General features: G+C 32.2%; 1 protein-coding gene across 1 annotated transcript; it reads right to left on the reverse strand.

The window, feature by feature from the left end:
• Positions 1-567: 567 nt before the first annotated feature.
• On the reverse strand, positions 568-4,583 carry LOC142551318 (serine/threonine-protein kinase 52-like). Its single transcript, XM_075660494.1, has 7 exons — positions 4,242-4,583; positions 3,503-3,891; positions 2,835-2,956; positions 2,280-2,485; positions 2,031-2,205; positions 1,801-1,935; positions 568-996 (listed from the first exon to the last, which is right to left on the reverse strand). The coding sequence occupies exons 2-7, from the start codon at positions 3,873-3,875 to the stop codon at positions 790-792; spliced, it is 1,218 nt and encodes a 405-aa protein (XP_075516609.1). The 5' UTR covers positions 3,876-3,891; positions 4,242-4,583; the 3' UTR covers positions 568-789.
• Positions 4,584-15,673: the final 11,090 nt, after the last annotated feature.

The raw sequence follows: 15,673 nt of genomic DNA on the forward strand, positions 1-15,673 counted from the left end.
CCACTCCAAAAAAGTAATCTTCATGATTCCTCACCCACGTCCCAAATGAACATTAGAGACGTTAGAAAGATACTCAATAACGATCAAGTCAGCGATCACTTCTACCACTCCAAAAAAGTAATCTTCATGATTCCTCACCCACATCCCGAATGAACATTAGAGACGTTACAAAGATACTCATAACGATCAAGTCAGCAATCACTTCTACCACTCCAAAAAGGTAATCTTCATGATTCCTCACCCACATCTCGAAATGAACATTAGAGGCGTTAGAAAAATACTCAATAACGATCAAGTCAAAGATCACTCGAAGAAAATCTGTTAAGAAGCCAAAAGTGCTTGACATGTAAAATGAGAACTTATTCCTCGACTGAGAGAGAGTATGATCCATCTATGGGCTTCACTAGGGCATAGTGGCATGGAAATAGACGGGTCCCATTTTGGGCTTAATGATGGATATCAACAAATGATTCAATAAATGCGAGGCCCAAAACTAAATGAACAAATAAATGGATGGCCCAAAAGAATTAAAACGAGCTGACCCCATCAAAATATTCCACAAACCAGTAGCCAAAATCAGGATACTTTCATGTTAAAATGAAGCAATAACCAATGAACATTTCGCCATTTAACCATTTGAGGACTTTGAACAACCTTTCTCCTCAACATTGCTATCATAAAAAGGTATCCCAGAAACATCGTAATCGAATGCGCATTGAGTAGGTGATGGCTCGACGTAGCCTAATTTCGGGTAAGAAAACATATTAACATAAAATAAAATAAATCAAATCATGGTCCTCGAGTAGGAGCGAAGCAAAAACATCTCCCAGCTTGATCCTCGGGTATCATCCCCCCTCCTTTGCTCGTGTCGATTGCCTCCAGCAAGCCAACAACCTCGTCCATCCCGAGCCGTTTTTCTGGGTTTGCATCCCAACACTTTTTCATGATGTTTACGAGAGAACTAGGGCAACACCGGGGAATGTCTGGCCGTAAATTCTACATAAATAAGACCATTCCATGTTTAGATTCCCCTCAATATATATACGCATATGCAGTATAGCAGTTTTGATATGCTGCACACCTACTGTGTACACCTACGTGAGCACCGATGAGATGTCACTCACCCATTGGATGTGATGAAATATAGAAAAATTGCGCATCCAATGAGTGAGTGACACATCATCAGTGCTCACATAGATGTGCACGATAGGTGTGCAGCATATCAAAACTCTGTAGCATAGTATTTAACTATCCATTGTATCGTTGTAAATATCTTATGCAGGAAAAGGCAATAAGAAAACATCGAGTTGTCGTAAGCATAATTTCAACCACAAAAACAATACATATTTCAAAAGGTATACTCTGTTTTACATTACAATTGTGAGAGTATAATCGATTTTCTAGCAGAAAGAGCTAAAAATATCACTTGAATAAATTGGCGATTGCAAGAATCAAGTTCTACCTATAATAAATTCATAATTTACATTGAAATAAAATCAAACACAACACGAGATCTGATTTTTTTTTTTAATCATGATGGATAGTCAAAACAAGACAGACATGCCCATCATCAATATATATACCTTGAATTCGACATATGCTATCGATTAATTAATATAGAGCACATATATTTACACCACACTTCTATATAGTTATGCCACATTTCTGCACAGTTATAGGCTACTAAGTTTTTAACTGACGTATCATGTCAAAGTAAAACCAATTATACAACTAATATACTTTCAGAGAGGGCAAAAATTAAGTAACATCATTTGGAATTTGAGGGTGAAGTAAATTTACCTGTTTAACGACTGCCGTTGTAACATCTGCAAAACTAAGATTCGAGTATGGTAAATCACAGCAATATATTTCCCATAAGCATATACCAAAGCTATAAACGTCACACTTTCGGTTATAGGGTTTCCCATCAAGTACCTATATAGAAATTATATGAATGCCATTAGTATCCTTTTGAGTATAGCTACTGGTTGGTTGATTTATAGGGGAAAAAAGGAAAAAATCAAGAACACCTCTGGAGCCATATAGCCAAGGGTTCCGGTTTCCCCAGTCATCTCTCTAGGATTTTGAGCTTCAACACGAGCAACACCGAAGTCAGCGATTTTCAATCTTCTTTGGGAGTCTAACAGCATGTTTTCAGCTTTAACATCACGATGCACGATCTTTTTTGAATGTAGATAGCTTAGTCTGCGAATTTAATAAAATGGGAAGAAATAAGATGACATGATTTTCAAGTACATATAAGTTCTTTAGAAACATACCCCCTTGATAGATCCAAAGCAAGTTGGACCACAATTTTCAGGGGAAGCTTCTTGGTACAGTTCTTGAACAAGAAGTTCTTCAATGTTCCTCCCGGAAGAAATTCTACAACTACACAACACGCCCTCGGTGGAAGAGTGGTGTTACCTTCCGAAGGGTTTTTAGAAGGAATCGTAAGTTGTGACGTTCCCATTGAAGCACCAACAAACTGCAGTAATTTATCACGGCTAAGAAAATTTAACAGATCTTAATTACGACAAAGCCAAGGTTCAAGGGCAGCGGCAGACTTTGCAGGAAGAAATATAGGAAAACCGTCCCCTCCCTCGAACAAAATCAAATTCCTTAATTGGTTAATTGTTCTAAAAATGGAACCCCACCCTCAAATATTTGAAGTCTTATCCTTTAACCAAATTCTCGATCGCTGTTAGATTGTACAGGTCTCACATGAGTCCCATTCCTTTTCGATTAAGATAATCAATGGCATATACCGAATACCAAATATTTTTTTTCATGTGTGTATGATCCTGACACAAGTGTAAAAGGTTTGAGATATTTACTTTTGTCACATTTGGGTGGTCGAGCTTCTGCCAAACAGACACCTCTTGTTTAAACGATGCTCGAAGAGCAGCAGTTTCAGTGGTGGTGGCCATGCCATCCTCTCCCCAGTCCAACAGCTTCACTATAAAATACAAATGGAAAATTACCGTATAAGAACTCTAATGAGCACGACTGAATAAAAAAACAAAATATCATCCAAACAAACTTGAGAATCTTTGTAATGAAAATGGCTAAATGATCTATACGATAGACTTTTAGATGTTGTCTGTTTCTCGGACAAGAAGCAATATAAGGATCATTTGATCAAATACATAAGAGGCATCAAATCCCTATCTCATCGCTAACCAAAAATAGTGACACAATTTACAGAACTAAAGAACTAATAGTCCAATACAGTATAGGAAATCAGTCCTCACCCTTGTATGTTCTTTTGTTATTCCTCCAACAAAACAATCAAAGGATAAGCACGAATCCAGAAAATAGCAAGAATGGATTGACAAGGATGAGAAGGTGATGAGAAAACATATAAAGATGTCATATATTCTGGCGTTAATATGTTAACAAGATTACCAGGACTAGATAGAATGTGTATCAACTTCTACTTTGATTTCTCATCCTACTCAATCAATCAATTAAATTCCAAGTTTAAAACCAGCACCCATTATACCTGCAACATCTTGATCATCATAAACGCCCCGATAAACGGTGCCATACGTCCCCTGAGCAACAAGATATCGAATCCTCAGCTTCAAAGGATCGATCTCCCATACTTCCTTCGGCCTCTGATTGCCCTGTAATTCTGTGCTTCTTGACCAAACTCGACTCAAATGCTTTTCAAGTTGAGCATCCAAGCTTTTGAGATCGATTTTATCTGCCCGAAAAATCATATCTTTACTGCTAATGCTGCCAGCACTACTGACGGACTTATCACTTAAACTCCCGGTGCCCTTCAGTTTTGAGCTCCCCAAGGATCCACCCTCATTAGCCAATTTCTCCATTTTTGAAACAAGATGATCTTCTTCGCCAGTTTTTGAATCCATATCTCGACAATTGTTCCTAAAAAATCAAGGATTTAACCAAACTAAGCGAAACTATACATGTAAAAATCAGCATTTCATCGCTTTTTTTTGAAGAGGCATTTCATCATCATCAATTCATCATTAATAAAGAAAACAAAAAAGAACAAAACAGTAAATTTCAGATTCGAACCTTCTCACCCCCCCTAAATCACATTAAACCTGAAGATAGCCGATTCAAATCCAACACCCATTAATTCTTAAAACAACAAAGGCCAAAACCCACCAAAACAAACCATCCCTAAACTGAAAAATTTACAAAAATAATTCCAAACCCATAAATTTTTACACAGAACCCAGATCAGAAGAGAGGAAAAATAAACAACATACCTCAACAAAACAATCCAAGAAACCGAAAAGAACCCATTAAAATCCTCCCGCAAAATCCAAGTTCTGATCCAGAAGAACACATTTCTTGCCAATAAATTACATGTTTATGCTCCTACACAGAGAGAGAACAAAAAAAAAGGTGCGGTGGAGAAGGAAGAAGAGAAAAAGGGACGAAGTTTTTAACAGAGAACCTGGCGAAAGAATAGCCTACAATTAAGGAGATTAATCGAAAAAATACTAGATTTAGAGAGAGAAGGGAGGAGAATAAAGCTGTGTTTGCCTTGGAAACAGAAAACGTACTGTTCCGTGCATATCCTTTCAACTAAATAACCTGTAACACCAAAAACGCATGTACCAAAACGTCCTCCTTTTGTACTTTCACGTGCGCGATGCTCCCGGTAGAAAATCATTAATTTGGATTGGAATAAGTTATCAATTTAATTTATATTTGAAATTAAAAACAATAATTTTGATATAAAAAAAATAAAATATTTTTTATGAATCATATTTGATAAAAGATTTATCATAGAAATTTTTGTCTTAGATCGAAATATAATTCCCATAAATTATTATTGTTGTTGTTGTTATTATTATCAAGATTTTTTAAAATCGATTTTACAAAATTTTAAACCTTAACTAAATCTTGAGTTCGAGTTCGAATATTTGAATATGTTTGCAAGCTATTTAAAAAATTATTCAAAAATAAATACTCAAAAATCGTGAAATATATTTATTTAATATATAATTATATTATATTAATAAAACATTAAAATTTGTGAGAACACATACTAGCTCTTTTTGAATCAAACGTTAACTCACGAACTATTAAATTAAATAGTTGGAGCTAAAGTTCGATTCAAAAAAAGCTAGTATGTGTTTGAGTTCGAATGATTTCAATAATTTCGAATGTAAATCAATTTTTTTTCAAATTGGTTCCAAAAGCTCGTAACTTGGCTTGACTAGATTTCACATTGAAAAGCGATACATCGATACCATTCATCGAAATTCCTAAAATCAACTTAATCTATCTAAATTTAAATAAAATAAATTTCGACTAAATAAATTTTATCAATATAAATATAATTAAGTTTTTTTTTGTTATTTCGGAAATTATTCTATTTTCTGGTTTTTAAGGAGTTTTGTTTCGTCAACAACCTAATTAATCTAGGATTTACCTCTATTAATAATTGTCGTACCTAATGGTTAATGATTTGGTGGTGCTTATCATTCATTATTCTCAAGTGGTAATAAATTAGCATATTTTTGTAGGTTCTTACGCTCTTGTTGTTACAAAGGGTTAAGGTTGTGGGGAAAAAAAAAAGGAAACCTAATTGGGAATAAGAGAATTGGTTGATCTTGAAAATTCAATTATAGACCATTATAAAAAATCACATAGGAAGTAGTTTATACCCAAAAAAAAAAAAAAAAATCTTCCCCTCATTACTCGAGAGAGTATTCAGGGCGGGAGGAGCGATGTCATGATTTTTTTCTCATATACTGTGGGGTGTAATAATTATCTCTATTAAGATAACGATCGAATCATAACGATTGAGCTGTTATACAATTTAAAATATGTGAGCTACACTGTTATCTCTAGCTATAGTTTTTGTAAAGCGTCAAACGTTCAATCCAACAATTGGTATGCAGAACCAAAGTCATGAATTCGATTCACATAGATTGTAATAAATGCAATTTAGTGGGATGATGATTGTTGGACTGCAATAATTATCTTTATTATGAGAACTATTGAACTGTGACATTTGAACTATTGTACAGTTTAAATATTTGCTTATCCTACAAATGAGAAATTGGTCTTATCATTATGGTAAAAGGGTAAATAATCGTACACATTAGAAAATAAAATATTAAGTTATAAGAGGCTTATTTACCCTTAATACAAAGTACTACGATCGTAATAATATTAGCAAAATCCTTAAAAGACTAGAGGCTCTTGATAGAATATGAAGTAGAAAGGACAATCTAATTGGGAACAAAAGAATTGGAGTTCATAAAAATCGATTATAGACCATTACAACCAATTACATTAATCACAAAAACTCTTCTGATCGCGGTTTTACATATCAATTTTGTGAGAGATGTGTATTATATTTGGGTCACGCATGCAAAAATATTAATTTTTATATCAAAAATATTAATTTTTATAGTAAATATGGAGATGATTGACTCATATCACGAATAAAGATCCGTTTTATAATTTCACAAGAGACCTACTCTACGTTACTTTATACAGAGAGCAGAGAATAAAAGACTAAGCTACGGAATGGCTTATCTATCATCTAATTCAAAATACTACAATATAACAAATGTCTCGTGCAAATTCGAATTAGAATCATTGGGGTCTTAGACTTGTCCCTTATGAATTTTAAATTAAATTATAAATGTGATTTTAATAGAAAAACTATAGAGGAGTAAATATGAAATAAACCGACGATCATTGATATCAACCTTAGAGTTGTGAGAGTCGACCAAATAAAATCAAGCATACAGTTTTATCTCGTATGAAATATTTCTCGAGGGAGAAACGACTATTGTCCCGAAAACTTAAAAAAAAAAAAAAAAACTAGACGAACCCTAATTATTTTGAAAATTCTTACCTAGGCTATATGTTTGAGGTCACATCTTGTTGTGACAAATTATCTCTAATGTTATTATTCTTTCCCAACGATCTCTCGTTTTGCGTTTGTATGTTTGTGTTATACACATTAGCGTCTTTTGCACAATTAGGAATAATTGTCTAATTATGATAATTTTTTTTTGTTTTTTAAATTAATTATTTTATTTAAAAAAATAAATCAATACTTTTAGAAATTTAAAATATTTTTGAAAGTTGATAAGATATTTAGTTATAGATAATACCAATTTAATAAAATAGACTCTTATTGTTAGGATTAAATGTAACAGTTTAGAGAATAGTAACTAAATTGTTGAGCAAATATGACAAATAAAGCAAAACTTAAATCGTGTTAACATTTTAAATTAATATTTCAATCAAAATAAGTAAAATGAGCTACTAAAATATTAAGTGCGGAAACAACTCAAAGTACCGAGTGAATGTGATATATTAAAGTGCAACAATTCGGTTCAGATAAGAGCAGATTAAGCTTGTAAGATTATTGAAAATAAATATAGGCGATGATTTGTTTATGGAAGTTCCAATACTAATCTTTTACGTCTATCATTCTTCTATTTTTGTAAGAATTATTTCACTATAAGATGTTATCTATACACCCCTTATTACAAACCCACTTCAGCTTGATTTACATGCTCTCTGAGCTGAAACTCGTAACAACTACTCTTTTAATTCAATCTGTTCAGAAACAATATTCTGATAGTTACAAAGATTCTCACAGTATAATACAACTCGTGTATAAAATTATAAGTAAGAAAAAAAATGTGCTCAATATGATCCTTAATTTATCTGATGGAACTTTGTGCGTGTGCAAATCAACTTAAAGTAAATCTGTTTGAGAGATACTAAGAAGTGAAGGAATGCTTGATGATAATCAATGAATCAGTAGTGTTCTTCAATTTTTATTCATCCCTTATATAGATGTTGGTCCCCAACATCAATAAACATATATATGTTACCCACAGATGTGGGTAGCCGACAGTTGTGCAGAAGGTACCACGTGTCCTTGATGTGTTTCCAAAAATAGTAACAGTTAATTCAAATTTCTTGGACACTAGCTGAAAAGGGTAACCAATAGATCTTTTGTACTGTCTTGTCTGACAAATTTAGAAATATACTCAAAGATAACTGTTTGTTGTCTTCAGAGAATGTTGTCAAATCACTATTTGAACTCATCTAATCATGCAGATAATATGATTTAGACTTGAACTAATGTAAGTGTGCGTCAGATCGGTTAAGTTGGACAGCTCGAATTGTCTGTTTGTGTATATCCATTTCATATTGTATTAATGTAGTTTAACCGCACTTTGTTAGCTTAATGGTTAGATTGCTTGAGGCAAATCACTGATAGTCTTTGTCAGTTCAGTTTTGGTCAAAGATTTGCATTGATTAATTTTTACCAAGTTATACTAGTTTAATTTGTGATTACCTAAACTTAAATTCAAATTTTATCTTAACAAATTTCTCTTTTTGGTGATGTCAAAACTAAATTATTATGCAAGTAATATTATGAAGGATTAATCAAAAGTAAAACATAAACAAAATAAATTTATATATCTTGTTCTATCTTCTGCATAATGTTTGATGAGAAGAGTGGTTTGGCCTATATCCACTACTTGAGCTACCGTGATGACCACCACCACCAGAACTTTCATGACCACAACCAGGTGGTTTCTTGTGTTGAGACAACGAAGGAGAAGAACACTTGGTTTTTTCTGATTCTTTGGACGTTTTCTTCTTTTTGACATTATCCTTCCCTCTTTGAAGTTAAGTGAACAAATTCAAAAATATGCTTTCCAAGAGTCTATATGTATCAGGTCAGCACAGTTTCATGCTTGTCAATCCTGCAGAATATATCAGCATTTGATCTTCGATGTTTTAGATCAGATATTTGGATCAGGTGTTGATTCACAACTTTCATGACTTCAGGGAAATGAGCATTCATCTTGGACTTGAAGAGTTCAAACAGCTATCTCATTCTGAATGTTTGAAAGAGTTTGATTAACCAAATTTTTTGTGGAGTATAATCATCTGCTAAGGGATCACCTAGATCAAATTCTTGAAACTTTGGATGTGATTGCACATGCGAGTTTAGGGGCAACTCGATTTCCAATAAATTCTGTTGTGAACTGAAATATGGATCAATTATCGGTTCTGGTCAGCAGGGATTTCTTCGATGGAGGTGTCCTTACCATATAAAGAATTTGGTTGTCTGCTTCTTCCACTAGTAACTTATAAGGGGTAATAAGTGGTTGAGCTTTGAACATATTTAATATGAGATCGTTGATAGATGGTATATGCTGAGAAGTATTTTCTTGTTCTGTTGCTGGTTGTTGTGGTGGAACTGGTGAGGAAGGATCAAATGCGGACTCTGCTATCACAACTTGTTCCAAAAGGAAAGGCGGTGAGAATTGTTGAGTCTGTAATCTGGGGAGCATAGACTTGAACTAGTTCAGGGGCAATCGTTGCTATCAAGGGACTGTAGCACATTCTGTTACAACAACTGTGTTTACTTTCATTATCTTCGAAGGTTTATCTGTGATGACATTGTTAGAGTAGATGCCTGTAGATCAACTGTTAGCTATGAAATTTATTGACTCAGTTGTAATAAACAATATTTATTTTAATATAATTCATTGTTTCATGGTTTGTTATTTCTTTATCTTTATACCCATATAATCAATATAGATAAAGATCTTGATTTTACTTTAATACAAAGGAATCGTAATTCGATGTTGAAACTCATTTGTAAATACTGTATAATCTAAATTTGTTCCTAGTCGATTCAACCGCCTAAAACATGGATAAATTTCGCTTGAGCTCGATACTAGTATCTGTAATGTTGTGTATCGCGTTTCTTAGTAAGGGCATAGAGATGTCCAAACATGCAGATGGGTAGTCATATGATGATTATACCGAATTACTCTTCCTCGGACTTTCCAAGTGGTTATCATTCATTGAGAGGATAAGTTTGTGGTTATGATTGTACATCATTAGTCTTTACGACCCGGGTCAACACTGATGCTCTATATGCTAGGGTTGTGCTTTGACTCGTTTACCAACTCCAGGAGGGCATCAGGTGGCGAGATTAGGTACAGTTGTGACGCATGTAGGAGCCAGTGCATTGTAGTCGGGAATTCACCGCTCACCTACGAGTGAATATCCTGTGTGATTTGATAAAATAATAGTGCATATAATCTATGGCCAAAGTATGAGATGTACATAAGCGAAGGAGTTCTCCAATTGTACATGCGATGCCACTATTTATTCTCAAATATGTGTCACACAATTATCGAATTCTTATGCAACCCTCGATAAACTAATGGTTGCAGATTCGATCGGGATATACGAGATGAAGGGACCGTATTGTATGTTAATCATAACCGACTGGTTTTTGCAGGCACTATCAGTGATACCTAGGGAATCATGGGGCGATACTACTAGACGCTCTTACCATGATTCGATGAGTTTAATCAGAAATATGATTTCTGACATTCTCATGATCAATTGTTGATACATAGAATGAGGCAAATTAGGGTAAGCCCGAATGAAGGATTATGTCCTGAATCACAAAGAGTTGTGAACCCACGACTAACTGTATCCTTGAACCATTGAGGGTCACACAAGTCCTGGATTATTTTGTCCTCGTTGAGATAATAAATTCAATGAGTTGAATTTATAGAAAGCATTGAGAAATAAATTCAAGGAGTTGAATTTATGACTATTAAATTTTGGAGATGATAAATTCAATGAGTTGATTTATAATTTAAATATTAAATTCAAATGTTGAATTTATAAAGGATTTAAATTAAATATAATGGGTATATGTATAATGAGCTTGTAGGAGTACAAGACCAATATACATATATTATTAAAGTTCTTATTGGCCTTTAAAAGATTAATTAATAAATTAAACTAGTTGGACTAAAATAATTAATTTATTAAGCACATTAAGTATTTAATTTAATCAATGGGTCATAAGCTTATATATATGAGTATTAGGCTTAGGGTTAAACACAATAATTCATTCTCAATTTTCGAAACCCTAGCCTCCAAGGCAAGGGATTTTTCGAAAAAGCCACCTCTTCCCACTCTCATTATTTAATGCAACTTCATATTAATCTATGCGTAAAATCCTTCTATACTTTCTAGGGCAAGTTGGAAGAGGAACAAGTAATTCATTCGTGGACCTGATTTGAAGATTGAAGAAAAGAGATTTGAAGAACGTGCGTAGGATTTACAACAAGATTTATGTTCGTTTGTACCGGTGTAGTGGGAGCCAAGTGAAAATTCACTAAATGTAAAAATTTAAATATCCTATGTATGTTTTTCAATCCAAACTATACGAGTGTCCATATATTTTGATTGTCAAATAAAATAAAAATTTTAAAACTTCCGTTGCGTTTGGGCACGAGAGAACACAAATCACAACAAACATATCACATGTTGTCTTCATGATATGATAGATTTGCATGCATTCGAATTTTTCAGTTATCATATTATGTAGAAAACATAGAGATTTAGTTAAAGGAAGCCATGCGAGTACACCAGATATTCAGAGATCGAAATAAAACTTCTCTGATACCACTTGTTAGGATCTAAAGTAACACTTTGGAAAGGAGGTGAATAAATTGTTAAGCAAATATGACAGATAATGCAAAATTTAAACAGTGTTAACAACTCAAGATAATATTCCAATCAAACAAAGTAAAACGAGATACTAAAATACCAAGTGTGGAAATAGCTTAAAGTACCAAGTGAATATATTAGAAAAGTGCAACATATCGTTTCAGAGAAGAACATATTATGCACATAAGATATCTAAAAATAAATAGAGGCGATGATTTGTTTATGGAAGTTCTAAGACTAAGCTTCTATGTCTACACCTCTTCTATTTCCAGAAAAATTCCACTAGACGATTTGTTTGGTACACCTTTAATACAAACTCACTTCAGAACGGTTATCCTTTGAGCTGAAGTCCTAGAAACTATTCTCTTAACTCAATTTGTTCAGAAAAAATCTTTTGAGAAACAAAGTGTGCACAATATGATTCTTAATTGATGTGATGGAACTTTGTGTGTGTACAAATCAACTTAAAGTAAACCTGTTTTAGAGATACTGAGAATTCGATGAATGTTGATGATAATCGAAGAATCAGTAGTCTTCTTCCGTTCTGATGCATCTCCTTTTATTGACGTTGGTCCCCAACTTCAATAAATATATACAGTACTCATAGATGTATTGGATTGCCAACAGTTGTGCAGAGGGCGCGGACATTTCCTTGTCGTGTTTTCGAAAATAGTAACGATTAATTCAAATTTATTGGACACTAACTGAATGGGGTAACCAATGGATCTTTTGTACTGTCCTGATTTATAACTTAGAAATATACTCGGGGAATTATCGATAGTCTTTGTCAGTTCAGTTTTGTTCAAATATCTTCATTAATTAATTTTGACCAAATTAAATCATTTTAGTTTGTGATAATGAAAACTTACTCTAAATTTATCTTAACATTTATGATACTTCTTTATAAAATAAAAATTGAGTGTTTTAGTAATTTTTCGAGGTATTTTTTGTATTTAAAAAGTGTTTACACCAAGAAACCAAAAGTAGTTTGTATAACGTCTAAAAATTTAATAATACAGGAGAAGATAAATAAATATGTTTAGAAATTTAAAATATTCTTGAAAGTAGATAAGATATGTTATTTATAGATAAATTACAAATTTACCTCCTTTGACTTTGCTTTATCTTTTTCTACACTTTGTTCCTTTGAACTTTTAATAGTTTTCTTTTTTGGGCTTTTTAGTGCATAAAGCCCATTGGTTCCATCGAGTCAGTGTTCTAGATTCTGATTTCGTTGCATATATTACCAAAGGCATGAATGATAATGCAGGCACTGTTGCCTAAGCCGTTTAATTATTACGATAAATGTCAAGTGAAATTGTGGTGATGTAGTGCAACTCAAACATCTTAATACACAGGTACACTTGAATCTTGTTTCTTCATGATCGGATCAATTTGACGATTTGTTCGATCATACTTACACAAAAACTACTTACACGCGCGTCAAGATCTTGACATGTATAAAAACACGTGTTTTTTTTTGACAAATATCAAGATCCTATTGGGACTCAACATCAAATGTGTTAAGATTGAAACTTGGACCTAACTCAACCCCAAAAACTAGCTCAAGGGGGGAGGATTGTCCAAGCCCATATATACAACTCCCAAGTTATTTATCCAACCGATGTGAGACAATTAACAAAATGCTCGAGCATGATCTTGAAATATGTCTAAAAATGACATATGCCAAGATTCTAGCCGTGCAAGTGATGCTTGCATGAGTAGGATTGAAAAACCTACACAAATATACACACTATCTCGTTACTATATTATCAATACTGTTATTATTAAAGTATGCACATCTATACTAATTAATTTTAGTGGGAATTTCATATTAGATATCGAAGAAAAATTTCATTATTATAAATTCACTATTTTATAAACTTATCTCAATCTTTATCCAAATGAAGTTTATTTTTAAATTAATGACCATATCGCTCATCATCCAAAATTTATTAAGAAACACCATAATTTTTTATAAAAACTACCAAAAAAAATCAATTTAGTTTTTCATTTTAATATAATCTCTTGATTTTTTACATAAAAAATTATCTAACAAAAAAAAAGATTTAGAGTAGGTATCTTGTGAGATAGACGGTCTCATGAATTTATATCCATGAGACTAGGTCGATCAGTCCATACATGCAATGGTCGTATCCGATATCCGTCTCATATGAGTTTTTGTCAATCTTTATAAGCCATATAATGATCTGTATCAAGTTTCGATCGATATATCTATCATATTGAAACCTAATTTTCGCAGCAGATAAAATATGATCCGCATCCATAAATACCACAACAATTTCAAGAAAGCTATTCACGTTCTTCATGTAAATTATAGATTTCATCACATCAAAATTGCTTAATGCATGAAGAATAATAAATGGTGTCCAAAATTACTTTTTTTAATTATAAATTTTGTTAGTAATGAATAATGAGGTGTGGTGTGACAATAAATGAAATATGTAAGGAGTTCACGAGACATGGGACGATGCATTGAAGAAATTATGTGTGTGTAAGTTATAGGATTTATGTTGGTTGCCTATATTAGGTGTGGGGGATTCATATTATTTATGGAAATTTTGGCCATATTAAATTAATTGAAGTCTGTCATTTATTAATGCAGTTGAGTTTCGAGCGAACCTTCACAAGAATTGGGTTGGAGGTTCTCTAAAATTGCATAAATATGTGCCCAATTTAATGCTAGTCCATCACACACACCAAATATTATAAAAATGATTGGTAATTCTTTTAAGATGTTAGCCTAAATTAATTTTTCCTTGCGATTTTGGTTTCTTTGATCATGTATGTATGTATGTCTCTTTACGATTTTGGTTTCTTATATCGTCAAATTTCGATATTAATCTTGTATGTTTCAATTGTTTTTGGAAATTTTATTCATTTTTTCTTGTTAATGTCGATGTGACATTATTTATATCACAATCATGTTGGTGTCGTATTAGCGTCAGTAACATGTAAAAAAATAAAATTTTAAAAAAATTAAAAAACTAAAGATAACAGATTAAAACTGAAGTTTGATAACATGAAAGACCAACATTGTAAAGAAATATAAGTAGGTCTCTTGTGAGACGGTCTCACGAATCTTTATCTGTGAGACAGGTCAACTCTACCGATATTCACAATAAAAAATAATACTCTTAGCATAAAAAATAATATTTTTTTATAGATGAACCAAATAAGAGATTTGTTTAACAAACTACGAACCGTGAGACCATCTCACACAAGTTTTTGCCGAAAAATATTGCACTTTTCTTTCGTATCTTTTTTGAAACAATATAATATATAGATGGTTAAAATAATAGATTTTTGGTTAAGACCAATATCTCAATCATATTTTATTGCTATGCCTATTTGTAAAGTTCACAATTATAATTAAAATATTTTTTAATATTCTCTCTTCTCATTTAGTTTATAACAATTCTTTTGTATTTAACTGAGTCGAATACAAAATATTCTCAAAAGATCATAGAGATTATATATATGCTGTATTATCTCATTCTTTTCATCGCGGTTTATCTAAAATTTTTGAATTATTTATACTATGTTATTAAGTGTGAGACTTTCAGAGTAACTACCTTAGAAGACACTCAAAAATTTAATTATATAATTAACCTTCTTATCTTGCTAAAAACCTTATCAAGTCATTTCATATTTTACGTAGGAAAAAAATCTAAACAAAACTTCCATTTTAAATCAAACAATTCTTCTAAATTGAAAATAATTTCGTATAAATTATTTAATATTATTTGATCAAATTAAAAATAATAATAACATATACAACGTGCGTGCATATTTTACTAGGGTGTAGAATGTGTGTATGTATGGTGATCAGGTGGGGTCTTGGGAATAGAACAAGTCAAAAACAAAATATTCAATTCATTTATTTTTTAACTAAAAATATTATCAATATTTTAATCATTTATCATATTTGAGGTATAATTTATTGTTAATTTGTTTTTTTTTTTAAATAGATGAATCAAATGTTTAAGTAATGATAAATTATTTTTTGTTACAATATTTAATGTGTCCAATTTTTAATAATTTTTGTAAACGGATTTTATTTGAGTAAAATATATAATGATTTAGAACAGAATTGTAGTAGAGGATTTCTCCCCAGTGTCCGTGCTTTCTC

This window comes from Primulina tabacum, chromosome 7 (assembly GCF_025594145.1).
Source record: "Primulina tabacum isolate GXHZ01 chromosome 7, ASM2559414v2, whole genome shotgun sequence".
NCBI lineage: Eukaryota > Viridiplantae > Streptophyta > Magnoliopsida > Lamiales > Gesneriaceae > Primulina > Primulina tabacum.